This window comes from Cyanistes caeruleus, chromosome 22 (genome assembly GCF_971803275.1).
Source record: "Cyanistes caeruleus chromosome 22, bCyaCae1.hap1.1, whole genome shotgun sequence".
Lineage (NCBI taxonomy): Eukaryota > Metazoa > Chordata > Aves > Passeriformes > Paridae > Cyanistes > Cyanistes caeruleus.
The window spans coordinates 6,011,552-6,030,957 of NC_141722.1; the positions used below are offsets into that span (position 1 = coordinate 6,011,552).

Sequence of the window (19,406 nt, forward strand, 5' to 3'; positions counted from 1 at the left end):
AACTGTGCTTGTACTTTATTAAAAAATAGCCAGTTAAAGGTTTCAGTCAATAAAATACCAAACTTTTAAATTACAATATTAAAGGCATAATTGGAACAGTCCCCTGGTATGAAATGGCACCTTGGTTACACTGAGGGAGGGGTGAGGTTACAGGGAGTAGTTTTTATGTGTAGCTGGGGTTAAAAAACAAACAAAAGTGAAATGTTCTAAAGCCAGAGGAGGAAAAGGAGCCCTAAACAGGGGACACCACTGTCACCAAACCATTAGGGCTGGACCTGCTCAGCAGTAGATCCAAGCTGGGAACTGATGGCATCACAATCCCCTTATAGATTTGGGTACAGAGGAAGGGTGTGCAAATTTCCTTCATGATGTTTGTGTCTATCCAGGCAAAAAGCATTGAAAGGAGCACCATTTCCCACTCGTGCAGGTGTGAACCCCTGTGCTTACAAAGCAGCAAAACAGGAAAAGGAGTGAAAGCTGCTTGGTCCTGTCAGCAAGATCAGCATATTTTACTTTCTAAGCTCTGTACCACCTGCACTGCTCCAAGGAACGTGTGACATCTTCCTGAACCTTCTCCATTCTGGGAAAGTGATCCTTTATTGCCACCCTGGCTGCAGGTCCTTGGTCAGGAGTTCCTAGGGTGGCTTCACTCTGAGAGCTGCAGGGGGAGCATGGGGAGGGCTCAGGACTCAATCCTTCCATAGGAAGAAAACACTGTGGGAAGAGAGGGAGCTCAGTCAGCAGCACTGCAGGGGCTCTGTGACCCTCAGGGAACAGGAGCTTTAGATTGCGTCACGGCAGTGCTCCCACATCCCTTTACTGTCCCTGCATTATACAGCCTGAAATATTGCAGGTAGACCGAGATCTGCTCACACAGGTGTGATTTTTTTGGACAGCAGCATTTCTTTCTCAGGTTGGCAGTACCTTTCTTCAGGGAAAAGCCACACCTGTTCCACCCAACTTCTAAGCTTTGTCAACCTGGTAATTCTGAGGCTGCAGAACTGCTTGATTGGGGATCTGCCTTCTCCTGTGATTATCTCTAAGGATTTTCCTGGCTATTTTCCTGTGACCGAACAGGCTCCACCTTCCCCAGTGAATTTTTGGGGTACTTACTTCTCTCCCTCAGTCCCTGCCCAAAGCTGCGGTAGACATGAACCAGAGCCCAGAACAGAACAGATTTTATGGTGACAGAAATGCAGGAGCCAGTGATGAAAGCAGCTTCCAAGGTGTAAGAATTGCCTTTGCCCCACTCCCTTATCACCTGCAGGAAAGGGAGACATGAAACCATCACCACCTCCTGCAACAAAGCCTCAAAGCATAAGCTACAACATGCAGCTGGGCACTGAATTTCTTACCAGGTGGTAACTGGGGAAAAAGAAAAACCCAACCGGTCACTTTGAAACCATCTCAGTTTTCTGATTTTTATGATGTATGGACAGTGTGGAGTCCCGCTGTGCTCTGAGCAGCTCAAGCAGGCCTGGAATAATGGGAAGCTCCATTTGATAAATGGATCCCTGAGGTTGTGGGTGGCTGCAGCCCCTGGGTGTGAAGGATAAGAAGCACTGGCCACTCTCAGCATTCCAGCCCTGCCCAGGATGAACAGCCTGGCTTCCCCTTGCCCTCTTCTCTCCTCACCTCTGTTCACACATCTTGTGGGAGGTTCCCACTGATAAACGTTTTAGCAGTGTTACAGAGCCAAACAACTGCCCCAAACTGGAGTTTTTTGGGTTTGCACTGCCTTGTTTTGGCTACAACAGGATCCACAGCTGTGGATGCTGCCTAAGAAATTCTTTAAAATACAACAGCTGAGCCCTGGTCAAATGCTCTGTCACCACTTGAGGGTTGTGAAGCAGGGGAGGCATTTTTGAGGAGTTGTTTATCTTGAAGATTTTGTTTCATCTTTCCCTCATCATTCTTTGCAGGGACTTCCAGAGCCTCTCCCTCCGTTCAGTTCAAGAGCAACTTGACTTGGTTCCTGTCCTGAAAAGTTGACCCTGGAGAGGCAAGATGTGCTCTGCTCTCTTTAAATCCAGCAGGAGCTGCAGGGAAGGGGTGAGGCAGCACCTTTGGGGCCTCAGGAGGAGGGTGAGACCCCCAGCCTTGCTCCCCTTACCGTGTAGAGCAGGTAGATGAGATTAACCACCTCAGGCACATTCTGAATCAGAAATACCCACACCAAAGGTTTCAGCTCTTTTAAAATCTGAAAAATAAGATGAGATACAGCTTTTTAAGTCGTTGCTATATACTCTATGAAAGCTGCATGTTTTTCATAACATTTCCACTATTGGTTTAGCTGAGTTCTCAATTCTAGCTTTGCTCTCCACTTCCCTTTTCCACCAGTGTTTTTTAGCAGGAAATTCAGCTTGTTTTCCCAAGAGCTGGGCCAGGAGTGATGATGACCTTTCTCTCTGGGCACACTCAGATTTTCTCTAGAAGCTGAATGTTTTCATAGGTAAGAGACTGAAAGCTCCCTGTGACTTTTTCTCCACCTTTCTTTTTACTACAGAGAAGTACAGTCACTGAGGAGCGAAGTGTGGGAGAAGCAAGAGGATTGAAGTGTCAGGAGAATTTAATTTCACAATTCACAATGGGACTTGAGAAAGAAGAAAAGGGACTGCAGCAGCCCTGTGCTGGAAGGGCAAGTCTGAGCAAAGGAAGGAAAAGCAGCTGAGTCACTGGGGGTGACAGCAGTAACTGTGCCAATGTTAGGATTGGATTTTATGCATCTGATCAGTACCAGATTCCCCCCAAACCCAAAAGTGATGTGTTTTAAAAGCACAATTTCAGCAAAACACATAGGGAGCTGAATTTCAGCTGTCAGGAATTTGTGTGGATGACTAAAGCAAACACCCCAGGAGCCTAAAACAATATCCACCCCCAAAAACCCCTAAACTCCTTCCTGGTAATAAAAAACTCACTTATCTGATGTTCTTTGGCCCTGATTCTGCAATCATTCTTGAAACAGAGGCTCAAGATTTCAGAGGACGTTCAGTCTGACATGAAAAATGACGTTTCAAGTTCACAAATCTTTGGGTTAACCTGGAAACTGTTTCTGAGCTGTGAAAGAGATGCCCCAATAAAGGATCCCTCATCTTTTTGGTGTGGTTTCCTAATGATTTAAGGCCTCACTCACTTTGTCTGTAACACTGTAATAATTTGGGGGACTGCTCCCGGTGTCACTCAGCCTTGGCAGAGAGGCAGAACTGCTGAAGTCAGTGTGATCCTCCAGATTTCATTAAAGTGATCAAGGACTGAGACTAAAACAATGTCCCTCAGAATGGTACAATGATAATGTGACTTTGTTTCACTCTGTGTGCTCAATTTAGACCCAGATTTAGACAAAACCTCGCTTCAATATTGTGCTCTGCTTTTCTCCATCCTGGCTCCTTTCCCACCCTGTGGGAATCCCTCAGGGTGAGGATGGGCAGTGCCAGGGGCTGTGTGACCCTGATGTTCTCTGCAGCTGCACACTCACTGCAATGATGCCCATGGTGACCTTCAGGCAGGCCCAGACGATGCCCGTGGCTGAGATGATGTTGTGCAGCAGGGTGATCTCATGCAGGCTGATCAAGAGGATGCACAGGCACAGCTGAGGGAGGCAAACATTTGATGAAATCATTCTTGGAGACCCTGCAGCCCCACCAAAAAATATCTGCCACAAACTCCATGCAACAGCAAGTTAGGCACAGGTCTAAAAGCTGAAATTATTCCTCAAACAAGGACAGAAATACTTCCCTGAATAACAGCAACCAGAAAGAACAGGGAGAGCAGATAAAGCAAAGTAATGCAGCAATAAATAAGGATGAGAGGTGCTTACAGAAGTAACAGATCTTGGGTTCACTTCCCCTATCTGTATCCCCTATCTGTAACTTAATTTTCTGTCTTACTGCCCTGCTGGTCAAGTTCCCCTCTCCCACCCCAGAAACATTTCCTCAATGCAGGAGGCATCTGAAAATCAGGAGACTGGAGGCTGAGATGAGCAGGAATAATCTTGCTCAGGAAGCCATGGGTGGGTTGGAGCTCCTGGATGCAATTGTTTTTAGGGATAAACTTCCCAAAAAGAAGCTTCTGATCTCCTTTTGTGCAGGACAGTGATAAAATATATTTTGATTCATTTTTATGGACTTTAACTAATCTACGGCAAACACATGGAGCTACAACCATTATTAAGTTAATATAACAAAGGTAAGAGAGGATTGCTCTTGGAATGGAATAATTCAACTCAGCCAGTCCAAGATCTTATCAATAAAAGGGAAAAAGGGAATCTGGGGGCCAGAGCTCTGTACCTGTGCCTGCAGATCAAAAGTGAGCATGGAAAAGCAGAGGTTGAGCATGAAGTACTGGGACTGGAGGCTCTCCAGGGCACCCCCTACTCGGAATGCCATCATGGACTGGCTCTGGATGAGGATGAGGGCACAGATCACATCAAAGGAGCCCACCAGCAGGATCAGCACAAAACGGGCCTGAGGGAAGAGAAACAGGATGGGATTGGCCACAACAGGCTGGCACTGGAATCCAGCTGGAAATACAGACAGGAGTAAGAAAATCTTCACAGAGACCAGTTCTGAGCTTCCTGTTGGAACAAATCAACCTTTCCCACTGGGGACAGGGGACTACTCTCAGTGCTGGACTTGCAGAATTACAAGAAACACAGGTTTGTGTCTGTTTGTGCCCACTTTGCTGGAATTAACACTCCGTTTCTCCTGCTTTAAGGATGGCTCAAGTGGCAAAACATCCTTCAGGATTACACTGATATGAAAATATTTATAACTAGAAATTATTGTGGCTCAGGAAGCAGAGTTACTTTAATCCAAGTTACCGCTAGAGTAGTAAAAAAACCCCTAATAGTACTTTCCACATTTATACCAGGCTTTACTTTGAAGTTCTTGTTTAATATTTAAACTGATGACTTGGCTGTGCATCTTAAAAGTAACCTGCATTTTTTGATGTCTGTTCTTTATTGACCCTACCAACCCAGTTTGCTATAGATAAAGTTGTTTAACTGAATGTCTAATTGATAAATAAACTGAATTGGCAAAGCTGCTTTTTCTCCCTCTCCCTTGCTTGGCTGCCACCTCTCCTGCTGAAGAATAATTTTTGGATGACTTCACAGCACGGAAGCACCTTGTTGAGAAGTATGTGATAAAAAGAAAGCATTTCCTGGAAGCACAACAAGTGGAAATTTAACTACAGACCTCAGTAAGGCCTAGAATACAATCCTTTAATTTTTTACTGCTATAAAATGCAAACAAGATAACATGGAGTGGCATTATTGCATCTTTTTGTTTCCTTGCAGGTTCCCATAAATCTCATAAAAACACATTTATGAGCACTGGCTAATGGCTGTGCCCACAGACTGGGGATTCCAGTTCTAGCCTAGGTTAGATTTATGTTACTTCAGGCCAGACATTTCACAGAGAGAAATCTGAAGCAGGGTAGGTGAAGGGTACATTTTACAGTAATTTTGTGTAATTCTTTGGTATTTCTGTTATTTTTGGGTGCTGCCATAAGGAAACTCAGAGAACAGCTCAGAGATTTGCAGTTGTGGGTGTGCACATTTTGTTGTTCAATAGGGACAATTCAGCCTGACTCTGTTATCAGTAACAATAATACATTAATATATAACAATTTATATACATAATATATAATATATATGATTATACCATGCATATAATTATTATATACAATTAAATATTATATAATATATACTATACATATAATTATATACTATATATAAAATATATTAAATATAATAAATGTAAAAAATAAATAAGAACTAAATAATGAATATATAAGAAATAAAAATAATAATATATATAACAGTATATATATAATATATATAATATATTATATATTATATATAATAGCATATATATACTATATATATAGTATATATAATAGCATATTTTATATATAACACAATACTATTATATAGTAATATGTATTAATATATATAATAATTTATTTTTATATAAATGTCTGTTACCACAGACATCTTGCCTTCCTGACGACAGATTTTCAAACCCAAGCTGTGAGGGGAAGGAAAAGCTGGTTAAAAGCAGGAGACTGACCAGGAGTTTTGGCTTCTGCTCAGCAGGGAGCACAGTGAAGTTGATGATGGAGCGGAGCATCACAAGCAGGATGGAGAGCACAAACACAACGAGCTCCTGGCGGTTCTCCTGCAGGATGCCCCTGCTCACATAATACACACAGAACACTGAGGAGGAGAGGGAATGTCAGTGCCAGCTCAAACAGGGGAAAAATTCCCTATTTTGGAGCCAAAGTGGAAGGATCAAAGTGTCCCTGAGGCTCCTTGGTCTTTGTTCTTACCAAGGAGCTTGAATCGTCTAATTAAAACATTCCCCACTGTGTTTAGCATACAATAAATTAAATAATTAGTTGCACTAATTACTTGTGAAGTAACACTGTGAAAATGGAAGAGTATTATCCAAACTAGCAGCTGGGCTGGGTCATTCTATGAATACCACACTGAACATTATGTCCAGCTGTTTATTTGATTTAATAAAACAGCACCATTTTTGTTAAAGAACTGAAATCAAATCATCTTCCCAGAGTAATTCAGGTGACTAAAAAGCAGTTTATTACTCACACACATCCTCCACAGTGCTGCCTGTGTGGTCTGGCCACTGCACAGGGTTTGTGTGTGGAACTGAGCGTGGACTGGATTCAGTTTATTTAAGTGTGGAAATTTTGAAACACCCCACCCTGCAAACTATAATCCAAAAAATAACTGGGTGAGAACTGGTTTGAGTTTTATTTTTATAAAATACATCAAGCCCCCAGTCAGCTGTCACTGTGAATTTTATGCTTTTTTGGTAAAAAAATAAAGCAAAGGCTTTGTTCTTTCACAGGATGCTGCTGCAAATTCTTACCACAGTCAAAATAACAACAAATCTCTCTTTGCAAAGCACTGCTTCCTTAATTCTACACATCAACTCATCCAAATTTGTTGGGACATGGGGAAAAGCATTGTACAAATTTTCAAATTAAATAATAACTTCAGACTCTCTTAACAAACCTTCAGTAAATGAACTTCCTGTTTTACTGCCCTTAACAGGGACTGAGAAAATGAAAAAAATTATTGGCCAATTACAAAGCAAATCATGTGATTTTCTGGACATGACCTCAGGAAGACCTGAAAGGCTTAAGATGGTATTTCCTTTTTTTTGCAAATTCAGCTGCTAAATCCACAGAGATCTGTACAATTTGAAAATAAGCTCTTTTTTGGTCATCAGGCTTTTTGCAGAGATGGCATATGTACATGAAATTTCCTGAAATCCTCATGTTTATTATTTTCATGTTAACTTCTGTTTAATACAAATGGACCCAAGACATTCCTGCTGAAGCTCTGATTGGAAATACCCAAGGAGGGAAGCTTGGAGTGTGGACACCTGAATTCCCAGCATATTATGGCTCAGACACTAAAATAGGAAGTGGTGAGTTTTTCTGGCATAGCTGAAAATCCAGTATCTCTTCTATAATAGACTTCACTTGCTCCTTAATCACATCATTGTTATTATTATTATTATCATCACTGTTTTCATTATTTACTCTATCCAAACTGGATTTCTTACCAACTCCAACCAACTGAATAAAGGAAATGGTGAAATCCTCCTCAGTCTGGCGCACCAGTGTCTCTATGGTCAGCCCTATGACACTCAGTAGGGACAAAATAGTGACACAGAAGTAGATCTTCACAGGGAATGAGAGCTCTGAACATGGTTTTATCTGTAAAGGGAGAAAATTCTTTAACACATCCTGCAGAATAAATTCGTTGCTGTTCCTAAAAATCACATTGGGGCGAGTGGGGTAAATGAGGCAGTGCAGGGTTTCCTTTGGGAAGAGAAACTCCACAACTGGAATGAATCTCCCAAACTGCTGAGGAAGGGAGAAGTCTAACTTTATTTCATAATTAATCTCAGCCTAGATTGTCCCAGTTTATACCCACAGCCCTTGTGCCTCACAAGGCCATGGTATTATAATCCATAACATGGAGATTGCCAATGCCCACATATACACGTCAGAGCATGAAAATAACATTTTCCCACTCTTTTAATTCGAGAAAACTGTAAAGACAGGGCCAGCATGTAAGGCTGTAGTAAGGCTAAGTCCTATTTTCTTATATTAAAATACTTCAGGTGGAGCAACATCCTCACAGGAATTTAACACTTGCTTTGTTCAGCTGGAGGAGACTGAGGGGGACCTCAGGGTCTGCAGCTCCTCCTGAGGGACAGCTCCGATCTCTGCTCTGGGTCAGGACCCTAGGAACAGCTGGAGCTGTAGGTTGGATTTTGGGAAAGGTTCTTTTCCTAGAGGGTGCTGGGCACTGCCCAGGCTCCCCAGGGAATGGGCACAGCCCCAAGAGCTCCAGGAGCTGTCAGGGATGCCCAGGGTAGGATTTTCGGGTGTCTGTGCAGGGCCAGGAGCTGGATCAATGACCCTGAGGGTCCCCTCCAGCTCAGGACACTCCACGATTCTGTCAGCAGAGCTGTGATAAGCCTCGGCGCGCGGACACCTGACTCCCTGATCCACCTGACTTCGGAGGCGGATTCGAGACGTGTTTTTACATCCACCCCCCCGGTAGAGAAAAGCGGAAGACACCGGCAAGCTACCGCAGCAGCAGAGATGTACTCACGGGGCCGCAGGGCGTGGGGATGAGCTGCCGGTGCCGCGGGGTGAGATTGGGTAGGTTGGGCCCCGCCGGAGCCGCGGCGCCGCTGTGGGAGAGAGCGGGGCCGTCAGGGGGTACGTACCACCCCCACAGCGCAGGAGAACCGCCCACGAACCCCCACTCCCAGCACAGGCGCCTCCAGGCGAGGTGCGGGGAAAGCGCAGGGAGGCGCCCCCGTGCCGCCCGTGGTGTGGTGTGTCCTGGCCCGGCCGTACCTGCCGTCCATGGCGGCGGCCGCACGTCGCGTCCCGTCCTGGCGGCGGGTCCTACATAGCTGCGGAGGGGTCCCGGCGGCGCTTCCGGGGGCCGGCCCGCTTAGCGTCACTTCCCCGGCACGGCCTGGGAGCGCCGCTTGCGATCCTCCCGGGCGGCGGGGCCGTCGCGCTCCCGCCTCTCCGCTCTAGGAGTCCCCTCGGCGCTGGGCATCTCATCCAGCTGGATGGAGGGGCGGCCCGCAGCGAAGCGCTCTGCGCGGTTCTACCTGGATGTGCGTGCCCTGTAACCCTTTTCTGCTTTGCGTGGTTTCCTCGTGGTTTTGGTAAAATGGCCTCCCCGCCGCCGCGGTGACAAAGGGGCGAGCCCGGCGTTCGGCTCCGGTGTGCTCCGGTCCGGCCAGCTCCCGGGGCCCGGCGGGGTGGTGCGCGGCCGGACCCGCCACTTCGGCTCCGGCCACGGCAGGGGATGGGCAGCCGCTGCCCGGTGGTACCGGAGCCCGGTGCTACCGCAGCCTGGTGGTACCGGAGCCGTGCGGCAGCAGCGAATGCAGGTGGAGGGAGGGAAGGAAGAAGGGAGGGTTGGGAGCAGCGAGCGCCGCCGCAGAGGACAATCCCGGGCCGGGCCCGGGCAGGGGAAAGCCGATGCTGAAAAGCCCCTGGGCCCGCAAGCTGGGTCGGAAGGGTCGCGGTGCTCCCGGGGAGGGCTCCGAACCCCGCTCAGGTGCGGGGATGCTCCGGGAGCTGCGGGCACCGCAGCTGTGGGGAGCCGGTTGGGAATGCGGAGGGAAGGCTCTGGCAGTGGGTGAAGCAGAAGCACAGCTGGAGTGCCACGAAGTGCTAAGTTGTTTCAGCCATTCTGCGTCTTCTGCTGTTGTATTTACGGTGTTTGTAACATCTTAGATGCTCTCGTTGCCATTAGCGAAGCAGTGTTAATGAGTGACGCTTCCTCAGGGTGCTGAATTTTGTGCATTTGCTGCGTTGGGAGCAATGTTTGAGTGACCTTTTGCATAACGGATGAAGGGTCATGGACACAACCCTTTGTTTTTTCACTGTCAGATCAACCTTAGCTTATCAAACCCTTACAGTATATTTGAACTTTTGTTTCTATTTGTGGAAAGTCGACTTTCTAAAGGTCTTTGTGGATATTTTTTTCACCCTAATATATTGTTACTGGGAGTGTAGTTAAGGGTTGGAGAAGGTACAAGGAATCTAAGAGGCACTCAGCTGCTGGTTCTTTTGAGCTGGAAGATTGAGTCTTTGTGTGTAATCCAAGAGAAACAACTGCCAACCACTGCCATGTTTGCATCTGTTGGTAAACATCAGCTGCTGGTTGGCCTTGAGCGAGGAAGACTGAATTAGTTCCAGATGGAGAACTCTTTCAGCCCATTTAGACTTTCCAGTTGATTTAAGCCAGCAGGTCAGTAATTTAGGGGAGTAGTTTTATTCTTCTTTGCTGTTCTGCTTCCTGCCATGTGTGGAATCAGTGATATCAAATCTGATATCTCAGAGGGTGGGGCTTTGGTTGTGCTTAATTTGCTTTGGTTTTAATTAAGTTGTATAAACAGAAAAGATATTTTAAAGCTGTGATAATTAACTATTTTGAATGTAGAGGGGTATTTTTTTAATGACCTGGAAAAGGAGGAGTAAAGAATCCATTTTTCCTAACAAATTCTCTTTGTAGAGGATGTGTATCTTTTTTTCAAAGTCTTGTATTAAACTGGGTTACCGCAAGTTCATGGTTTAATGTGATTGTGTCAGAGGGTCCCATATTTCAATGTGCTGTTGTCATGAATTCCTGAAAAAATATGAAGAAATAAGGGCACGTGGATGGAAATCTTCAGTGCATGGCTGTGGTAACTAGAGAACGTGAGGAATGGAAAATTTCACTGTGAAGTAGCTGCTGTGTAGGATACTGACATGAGATCTTTAACTCCTCAATGCCTCTTTCTGATTTATTTGAGATATCACAATGGGCATTTAAAAAGCATTAAAAATAAAATCTTAAAAAAAAAGAAAATAGAGTGAACTGCTCACAAAGTCAGGGCAGGTGCAGTAGCTCTTGTCACAGTTCTTGGATTTCTCTTGCCATTGATTATGAGAGGAGTAAAGACCACAGGGTGGTTTTGTTGTTGTCTCTGCTACTGTAACTTTTGCCACATTTTGTGTAATTTGTAAAAGAAAAGAGCTTTGTTTGCAAATCATTTAATGCCTTTTGTTGCCAAGTCTGTTAGAAAGGCTTTAAGAATTGCAAGTGCTAATACTGACTGTCATGGTATAGCAAAATGAGGAAGATTGCATTATGCCCATGTAATTAAACAGATGACCACTCTGGAAAGCTCTTGGATGTGTTTCCCTACCTTTTTTACCTGGATACATTTACCAGGGTTGCTCTGTGATTACTGGGAGTTACAGCTTTTGATTATCGATCTCTCTGACTCAGGTTGATAACAGGTTAATTAGTACTAAGGGCTGAGGTTCCTGCTTGGATTTGCTGGGTTGGAAAGATTTTTCTGGGGAGTGTTTAAAGACAGACTGAGGTCAAAAACACTGCAAAGTCTGGAAGAGGAGTTAGTTATAATTTGAAAGGCTGTGTTGAGGTGCTCCGGAGGAAAAAGGGCATAAAAGCACAAAGTCTGGAGGGTGGGTGGGTGTTATTTTAGAATAAAAAACCTCCCTAAGATAAGTTCTTGTTGCTTAATCTTGGCATGAAGACATCAGGAGTTCAAAATCCAGTCTGAAGGATTGCAGAAGTGTCTTTATCTTTCATAAAGTTCAGGTGAAATGTGCTATCTTTGCTGCATTAGAGATGTAAAACGTCACACATGTTTCTTCTTTCCCTTTTTTTCCCTTTTAGGCAGCAAACATGGAGCAGCCCACATGAAGAAGCATGTGGAGTTTATATTCCTGCAATACGTTCTTTGGAGGACCAATTTTCCAGGCCCCTGGGAGATGAAGCATTAACCACATGACATTTTTGTTTCAACAAGTGCTGTGTCAGTGTTGCTTTGTGTGAAGTACAGATATTCATTTCCTCACCTCACCATGTCGGCCGCGACAAGTGTCCTGACTTCGGCAACCCTAAGTCCTCCCCAGCTGGAGGAGAAGCCAAAGGGAAAATCCCTGTTGCAGCTGGGCTCACTCTTTGCTAACAGGAGTGAGAAATTTGTGATTGCTCGCAGTGACAGTTTGCCAGAGGAGAATGTCCTGAAAATCACAATCACAGAGACCACGGTCATCGAATCCGACCTGGGCATCTGGAATTCTCATGCTCTCATCTACCTCACTTTGTGGTTTTTCTTCAGCTTTTGCACTCTGTTCCTTAACAAATACATTCTGTCCTTGCTGGAGGGAGAGCCCAGCATGCTCGGTACCCTGCTTTTGCTGAATTCCAGGGAGAGATTTATTTATTTTACTGGAACAGGAGCACCAGAGGCTGCCAGAACTCCCGAAGCATTTGGATAATGCTGCCAGGCCCAGAGTGGGGTTGTTGGGGTGTCTGTGCAGGGATAAGAGTTGGGCTGGATGATCCCTGTGGGTCTCTTCTAAGTCCAGATATGATTCTATGATTGATAACCCCAGATCATCCCATATAAAGCTGAGGGAGAGAATGGTTCAATTGAAGTGAAAAATGCTTAGTTTGGGAGATGTGGGGAGGGATCTTGAGGCTGGGAACTTGAGATTTTGGCCTTTAAAGTGGTTTCTGACACTGTCCTTTCCTCCACTTGCTGAAAGATTAAATTTTGCTTGTAGAGGAGCTTTAAGGGGGAAAAAAAAAAGTAATTTTTTTTGTTTTCTGTGTTGGAGGGTTTAACAAAAAGTCATATTTTGAGTCAGTTGTTGATGTTCTCCAGAGCTGTGCAGTGCAAAGAGTTGCCTTTGGTGATCTTTGTTATCCAGTGGCCATTTTAGTTCTTTTTTTTCTTCTTAAGGGGCAAACAAAGGGCAGTTTATCTGTGAACCAGGTTTTTAAACATTTGCTTTATTGTGCTACTTTGCTTAGATGTAGAAGCAAAGGGCTTTTGTGAGAATATATAAAATAAACACAGTCATTTCTTAACTGCCAAAAATACTGCATAGATGCTTGTGTCAGAAATTTTCTCATGAAAATTGATTTGTCGTGTTCCAGCTTCTGATCTGACTTTATTTCTGTTCTTTGATCCTCCTTTAGGTGCTGTTCAAATGCTTTCCACCACCTTCATTGGCTGCATCAAGATGTTTGTTCCATGCTGTCTGTACCAGCACAAAACCCGCATCTCCTATCCCCCCAATTTCATCATGATCATGCTCTTTGTGGGATTAATGAGGTAAATGGGAAAGATATCCCACAGTAACTTTGCTAATATTTGTGGTTTTCCAAACCAAATCTGTTTTTATGTCTCTCTGCTTTGATAAGATGTTTTGAGTATTCACCTTTTCCCCCCACAAGAAATATCCCAGGATAATCTTATTTTTATTTGCTGTTGTTCCTTTTCCCAGATGTCAAGTTTTTTGCCTTCCCATTACATTTTCATTTTTTCAGAGTTCACTTCTCTTTCCATTTACTCTCTTCCTGCTCTCTTTTGAGGCTGATGTTTGTTTAGTGCATTAATATTTACCAGCCTTTTGCTTCAAAAGTGTTCCAGGCTATTAAAATTTATCTTTTGAAAAGTAAATATTTGCTGCGCACTAGGATAGTATCAGTTTGTGGTCGAGGAGGGAGAAAAAATGCCTGGTTTTGTTTCCTCTACCCTGCAAAACTGATAAAGAAAATCAAATAAGAGATAAATTCAATTAATTTCAGAGTTTAAACTGTGGTAATTGTGTAGCATATCTAATTTATACTAAAGATAACTGCAGATAAATTTTCCTCAGTGAATTACTGTTTCTCAGAAGATTTTCACTTTTCTAACTGGGCCTGTTGAAAACTTTGGCTTAAAAAATGATCACTTGAACCTTGGAGTGTGCTAAAAAGTAAATTTGTTTTCTGGAAATCCACTCTGCAGCCAAAGACATTCCACAATTGCCCAAGGGTGCCTTTATTTGCTTTAAATAATGTTTAAGCCAGAACTGAAAGAAATAGATCTGGCCTTGGAGTTGCAGGAGGAATCACAGTGCAATTATTTTTATGCTGCATGTTTAAGAGTAGCTCATGAAGCATTATTTTAATTTCTTCTGATGCACTAATTCCTTTTTTTTTTATTAATTTATTGTGATTTTCTTTTGCTGCAGATTTGCAACAGTGGTCCTGGGCCTGGTCAGCCTGAAGAATGTGGCAGTTTCATTTGCAGAAACTGTGAAAAGCTCTGCTCCTATTTTCACTGTCATCATGTCCCGGATGATTTTGGGGGAATACACTGGTGACTCTTGAAATGAGATTTAATTACTCTCTATTCAAGGTCAAAGAATGACCACTGAAATATAATAAATGCAGCTGAAGAATCAGTCTGAACACATTGAGTTTGTAGAATTAAAAGAGTTTGGTGTGAGGGGATTGTTATTTTTTTGTCAAGGAATCATTGTGCTTTAAATAACTGAAGTTCAGTGTGGTCCTGTTTTCTTGCTGTTCAAAATTTCAAATTCTTTCAAAATTCAGAGTGGGATACATTAAAAATGCAGCAATGAAACTGAGATTGGCCTTTTTCTTCTGCAGGATTGCTGGTGAATCTCTCTCTGGTCCCTGTTATGGGAGGGCTGGCTCTGTGCACTGCCACTGAAATCAGCTTCAACATCCTGGGCTTCTCTGCAGCTCTGTCCACCAACATCATGGACTGGTGAGGCACCAGGAGAGCTCTGGTGGTGGAAAAAAGCAATTAATTTTATTAGGAGACGGAAGAAAATTGTTTAACATAATTAATTCTGTACAGTGCATTGAAATGTTGGTATTGAAAATGTATTTTTAACCAATTACTCACTTTCATATTTAACAGCATTATTGAGTTTAAATAATAAAACTTCATTAGACCAAACTCCTTTCTGTACTTGTAGAAAACATTTATCCACCTGAGGATTGACTGATTGATTGAATTGTCCTAGCTAAAACACAGCTAAATGGTGGTTTTAATTTTTTTTTTTTTTAATTTTCCTTCTCTAGTTTGCAAAATGTCTTTTCCAAAAAACTACTCAGTGGAGATAAATACAGATTTTCGTAAGTATTCAAAACATTTCAGGCTTGATTATATTAAAGCTGCATAAAGAAACTAAATATTTATCATTATGTTGCACCAGAAGGTGTAAATCTGATCACCTCTATGATTTTATCAGGGCGAGAAAACTCCCCTGAGCTCCCTACTGCAAGTTTCATAATCAGCTATAACGCCCAGAAATAAAAAGTTTAAAATATAACTATTTCTATAAATATTTTTCTATAGTTATGTATGTCTTACATAATTGTTTATAAAATACTTACTTAATATATTTATACATATAAATAAATATATATAAATAAAAATAAATAATAAGTAAAAATATATAAATTATATATAAAAACTTATATATATAAATAATAAATATATAAATAAACCCCCTAAGAATACTATTTTCACAGCAATCAGTCCTTACTCTGCAGTCAGGAACCATCCTTAACACTGGGTGCAGAAAGCAACTTTTTAACTCTGAAACTTAAACCAAGAGTAAAGTCTTGTGTTAAAAAATACCTTTAATAATATATTTGTATTTTACCATTAGATAAAAAACTACTTTTGGTGTTTTGTGCCTTTTACTTCAGTCCCTGACAGCAAATCTCCCTTTTCTTTTAAAAAGGAAGTTTAAAATAATTTTTTTTTTTCTTCTTTGTAGAGCCCCAGAGCTTCAGTTCTACACAAGTGCTGCTGCTGTGATTATGCTTATTCCAGCTTGGATATTTTTCATGGTAATTTGAATTCATTATTTTAATGGATTTAAGCTTGTTTTTTAGTGAATTTAGGTTTGGGGTTTTTTTTAATTGTAAGCAGAATGTGCAAGAAAGGTTAATCTTAAATTTTACCTTTTATCCTTCCAATTTTTTAAAATCAGCCTGAAATATAATTCATCCAATGTTTGCAAGAGATTGGGGGAGTAAAAAAGAGAAAATGGTAAAAGAAATAATTTAATATAGACGTGAGTTAATCCAAAAAGCCTGAGTTTATCTCAGGATTTTTCAGTTAAAATAATGATTTTATCTCCGTGCATTTGTGGTTTCAGATAAAGATTTGCAAACAAAATATGGAACACTTGTTGGCTTTTTGTTGATATTCATGTGGTATACAGGAATATTAACTCTCTGAAAGAAAATTGTTTTTGAGAAAAAATTACAAGATCTAAATGTCTTGTATGTTTTAGGTTTTGTTGGGCTAAAATTTAAATGTAAAATTCTATCTGCTTCTAACAGTTGGGTGAAAAATCACTTTGATTTTTCTTCTATTCCTTTTTTTTTTTTTCTTTTTTTTTTCTTTTTCATTTAGGATGTCCCTGTGATTGGGAAAAGCGGGAGGAGCTTCAGCTACAACCAGGATATTGTCATTCTCCTCCTGATAGATGGAGTCCTCTTCCACCTGCAGAGTGTCACAGCCTATGCCTTGATGGGGAAAATTTCTCCTGTGACTTTCAGGTAAAATTATCAGGAGCATTATTTTCTATTTTTTGGTCAGGACCACTATTGTAGAATATTTTGTGTCAGGAATACTATTTTTTCATTTTTGTCACAAACACTGTTTTCTATTTTTTAGGTCAGGAACACTATTTTATACCCTTTTGTCAGAAACACAGTTTTATATTCCTTTTAGGAACTGTATTTTATAAATTTTTTTTTGGTCAGAAACACCATTTTATAATTTTTTGGTCAAGAACACTATTTCGCATTTTTTGGCAGGAACATTATTTTCTATTCTTTTTTTACCTGCACAGTATTTCTGCTTGAGAGCCAGGCAGTAAAAGTAGTGTGCAAAGAGGTGAATGAGGAAAATCACGGGATGGTTGGGGCTGGAAGTGGAATTTGAGGTGGCATTTGAAAAAAGGACAACTAAAGGTATTGTGCAAAGACATGAATGAGGTAAATCATAGGATGGCTGGGGCTGGAAGTGGTGGCTAGAAAAAAAGGAAAATTAAAGGTATTTTGGAAAGAGATGAAGAAGTGAAATTCCAGGATGGTGGGGGTTTGAAGTGGCATCTGAGGTGGTGTTTAGGAGCAAGGCAGACATTAAAGACTGGCTGTGGGATGTGGCAGAGCTGCTCATGTCCCTCATGTCCTAGCTGTCCCCACTGTGCCTGATGTCCATGCCGTTGTCTGCAGCGTTGCCAGCACTGTCAAACACGCCCTGTCCATCTGGCTCAGCATCATTGTCTTTGGGAACAAGATCACCAGCCTGTCAGCTGTGGGCACTGTCCTGGTCACCATGGGGGTCCTGCTCTACAACAAGGCCAAGCAGCACCAGCAGGAGACCCTGCACAGCCTGGTCATAGCCCCACAGCCCCTGCCAGGGCCCACTGAGGACACCGAGCCTCTGATCCCCAAGGATTTGGAACCCTATGATTAATGTGGCTCATTATCCTGCCAACCAAGCAAGGCTCCAAGGAAATCCTTCTGGATGTGGTTTTTCCTTTGGTTCCTTTGAGTTCCTGGCAAGTCTTGCCCAGGACTTGAAGCAGGAAGGAGCTGGGAAGAATCCAAGAAAGCCTTGGGAATCTTATGCCCCAAAGAGAGGACCTGGAATGTAAACGTGGACTTTATTGTTTTTCCTCGACTGCAAATCATGACCAAGCTTGTGTTAGTGAAGGAACTTTGGTGTCTTGTGGGAAAGCAATTACTGTCTCCCTCCCCATCCAAATAATGTGAAAATGTGGCCCCACACTGAATTCTGCTGGCAGAGGGATGGAATTGGTGCCTCATGGAAATTCCCAGTTATTGCTCTGTATTTCCTGCATCCTCTGTCATTCCTGTGTGGTGTAGAGATGGAAGAGGTCCAAAGCAGGGATCTTCCCGCTCTGCTCTGCTCTGGGGTGGCCTCAAGGATCTCAAGCCCTAAGGAATTTTTGGGCCCCCAAAACCTGCCAGAGCTCCGGGAGCATTTGGACAGTACAAGATGGGATTTTGGGGTGTCTGTGCAGGGCAGGAGTTGGACTGGATGATCCTTGTGGGTCCCCTCCAACTCAGGATATTCCATCATTCTAAGAGGGATGATGAATTCCCTCCTTTCTCTCCCAAAAAACCAACTTTATAGGTTTGGTTGAAGCAAACTATGGGCAATGAGCTGTGGTGAACACCCAACTGCTGACTACAAATCCAGGATTTGTAGTGGTTTTCCTCCTAAAATGTAACGTGGGAATATCACATTCCGATGGTTTACTGACAAAACTGACATGCAAGTGTTCACACACATACCCTTTGTAAATGGAGTGTTGAATTCAATACTTGTAGTTGCTTAGAGATAAAAAAACACCTGAAAATTGTGGTGAGAAAAGAAGCAGAATGTCTGTATTTCTGTAAGAAACCATTTTGTTGTTTTAATTTCATTTTCATGAGGAAAGAAATTGATGGGGTATTTTATATTATTTCTAAGAGTGCAACAAAAGGCTGCCTTTTAGAAACTCAGGGTTATGAGTCTGACCTGCATGTAAAATATCTAATTTTTCATTATGTAAAGAAATCTCAGAGGCATCCATGACAGATGGAAGGGAGGAATATTAACCATAAACTGAGGCAAATCTTTATTTCTGCTGCTTGTAAGTTTCTTTTTTTTTAAAGGACATTTGTTTTTGTGGTAGATCAAAGGTTAAAAGTTAACTTTCCTTTTCAAAATTCTGGAGAACAGTCATTTGTTTCGGCAAAAAAAGCACACATGTAGCTACAAAAACATTCACATGGGATTTTTGGAAACAAAACTTAAGTTAAAATGAGTGGATTTTAATAATTGCCACCCTTCTGGGAGGTTGGAGCATGGATATATAGTGGGTATTTATGCTAAAAATAATGGCTAACAGGAAGTTACCAGTGGAATTCCTGTAAAATTACATTTACACTTGTGATTACATTTCCACACCTAAGTGGCTGCCTGGGGCAGATTCCCCAAAGATCTGTGGAAAGGAAATACCAATTTTTTCATTCTTGTGTATGTGACACATCTGTGGTATTTCGTTTTCTTTTGTATTCCTGTCACTTTTATAAAAGCTATGGACCGTGGCGTGCTGCTCTGTGGGTTTTTTTGTTTGTTTTCTGCCAAATACACTGAGATTTTTTTAAAGTACAACTACAAAAAAAAAAAAAAAAAAGTGTGGTTTGTGTCATATTTCTGCTTTAGGTGACAGAAATCCCAGCTCTGCTCTAACATAAATCCCACCATCAGCTGCTTCATTTTAAAGCCCAGCAGGTTTTTGATTTTCTGTGACCTAAACAGAGCCCTGGGAGGATTTGGGAATGGGATTTGAACCCCTGGAGAAGCTCATGGGTGGCAGCACAACCCTCCTCTTCTGTTGGGCTTTGTTCCAGTGTTGATCTTGTGTATTTTGCTTTGCCATCTCTTTGGCCTTTGCTTTCCTTAGATTAAACA

The 19,406-nt window shown here is 42.3% G+C and overlaps 4 protein-coding genes across 16 annotated transcripts in view; 3 read left to right on the top strand and 1 right to left on the bottom strand.

Moving 5' to 3' along the window:
* NADK (NAD kinase) overlaps positions 1–7,637 on the top strand; it is a 28,004-nt gene extending 20,367 nt beyond the window's left edge. The window contains exons 12-16 of one of the 5 annotated variants that reach the window (XR_015278638.1): positions 1,923–2,052; positions 2,507–4,654; positions 5,090–5,199; positions 5,297–5,435; positions 5,992–7,637. Coding sequence is in view for 2 of the 5 variants with exons in the window: in XM_086860079.1 (XP_086716205.1) it covers positions 1,923–1,992 (70 nt within the window). In the remaining 3 variants the exon portion in view is untranslated. Of the gene's footprint in view, positions 1–1,922; positions 2,053–2,506; positions 5,270–5,296; positions 5,436–5,991 lie in introns of those variants that run through there. The other 4 variants (XR_015278639.1, XR_015278637.1, XM_086860079.1 and 1 more) reach the window with 4 other exon arrangements.
* Positions 1–9,016, bottom strand: LOC111938639 (uncharacterized). 6 transcript variants are annotated; one of them, XR_015278641.1, is made up of 10 exons: positions 8,908–9,001; positions 8,657–8,738; positions 7,596–7,749; positions 6,072–6,217; positions 4,287–4,463; positions 3,476–3,589; positions 2,114–2,200; positions 1,356–1,477; positions 1,114–1,261; positions 1–714 (listed from the first exon to the last, which is right to left on the bottom strand). XR_015278641.1 is itself a non-coding variant. In XM_023940482.2 (9 exons), exons 1-9 carry the CDS (start codon positions 8,916–8,918, stop codon positions 683–685), a joined length of 951 nt encoding a protein of 316 aa, XP_023796250.1. In that variant the 5' UTR covers positions 8,919–9,016; the 3' UTR covers positions 1–682. The 6 variants fall into 6 exon arrangements, 4 of the variants coding, with proteins under 4 accessions (XP_023796250.1, XP_023796249.1, XP_086716277.1 ...); XR_015278642.1 differs by lacking the exon at positions 3,476–3,589 and having other exon boundaries at positions 8,908–8,989; XM_023940482.2 differs by lacking the exon at positions 1,356–1,477 and having other exon boundaries at positions 8,908–9,016.
* SLC35E2B (solute carrier family 35 member E2B) lies at positions 8,503–19,039 on the top strand. 4 transcript variants are annotated; one of them, XM_023940478.2, is made up of 9 exons: positions 8,503–8,706; positions 11,762–12,274; positions 13,076–13,211; positions 14,116–14,243; positions 14,537–14,657; positions 14,978–15,031; positions 15,682–15,754; positions 16,326–16,471; positions 17,153–19,039. In XM_023940478.2, exons 2-9 carry the CDS (start codon positions 11,950–11,952, stop codon positions 17,394–17,396), a joined length of 1,227 nt encoding a protein of 408 aa, XP_023796246.1. In that variant the 5' UTR covers positions 8,503–8,706; positions 11,762–11,949; the 3' UTR covers positions 17,397–19,039. The 4 variants fall into 4 exon arrangements, with proteins under 4 accessions (XP_023796246.1, XP_086716218.1, XP_086716219.1 ...); XM_086860092.1 differs by lacking the exon at positions 8,503–8,706 and adding an exon at positions 8,910–9,179; XM_086860093.1 differs by lacking the exon at positions 8,503–8,706 and adding an exon at positions 9,502–9,628.
* The window catches only part of LOC111938641 (cyclin-dependent kinase 11B), an 18,323-nt gene continuing 15,314 nt past the window's right edge, over positions 16,398–19,406 (top strand). The window contains exon 1 of the mRNA XM_086860057.1: positions 16,398–16,471. The gene's annotated coding sequence lies outside the window, so the exon portion shown is untranslated. The remainder of the gene's footprint in view (positions 16,472–19,406) is intronic.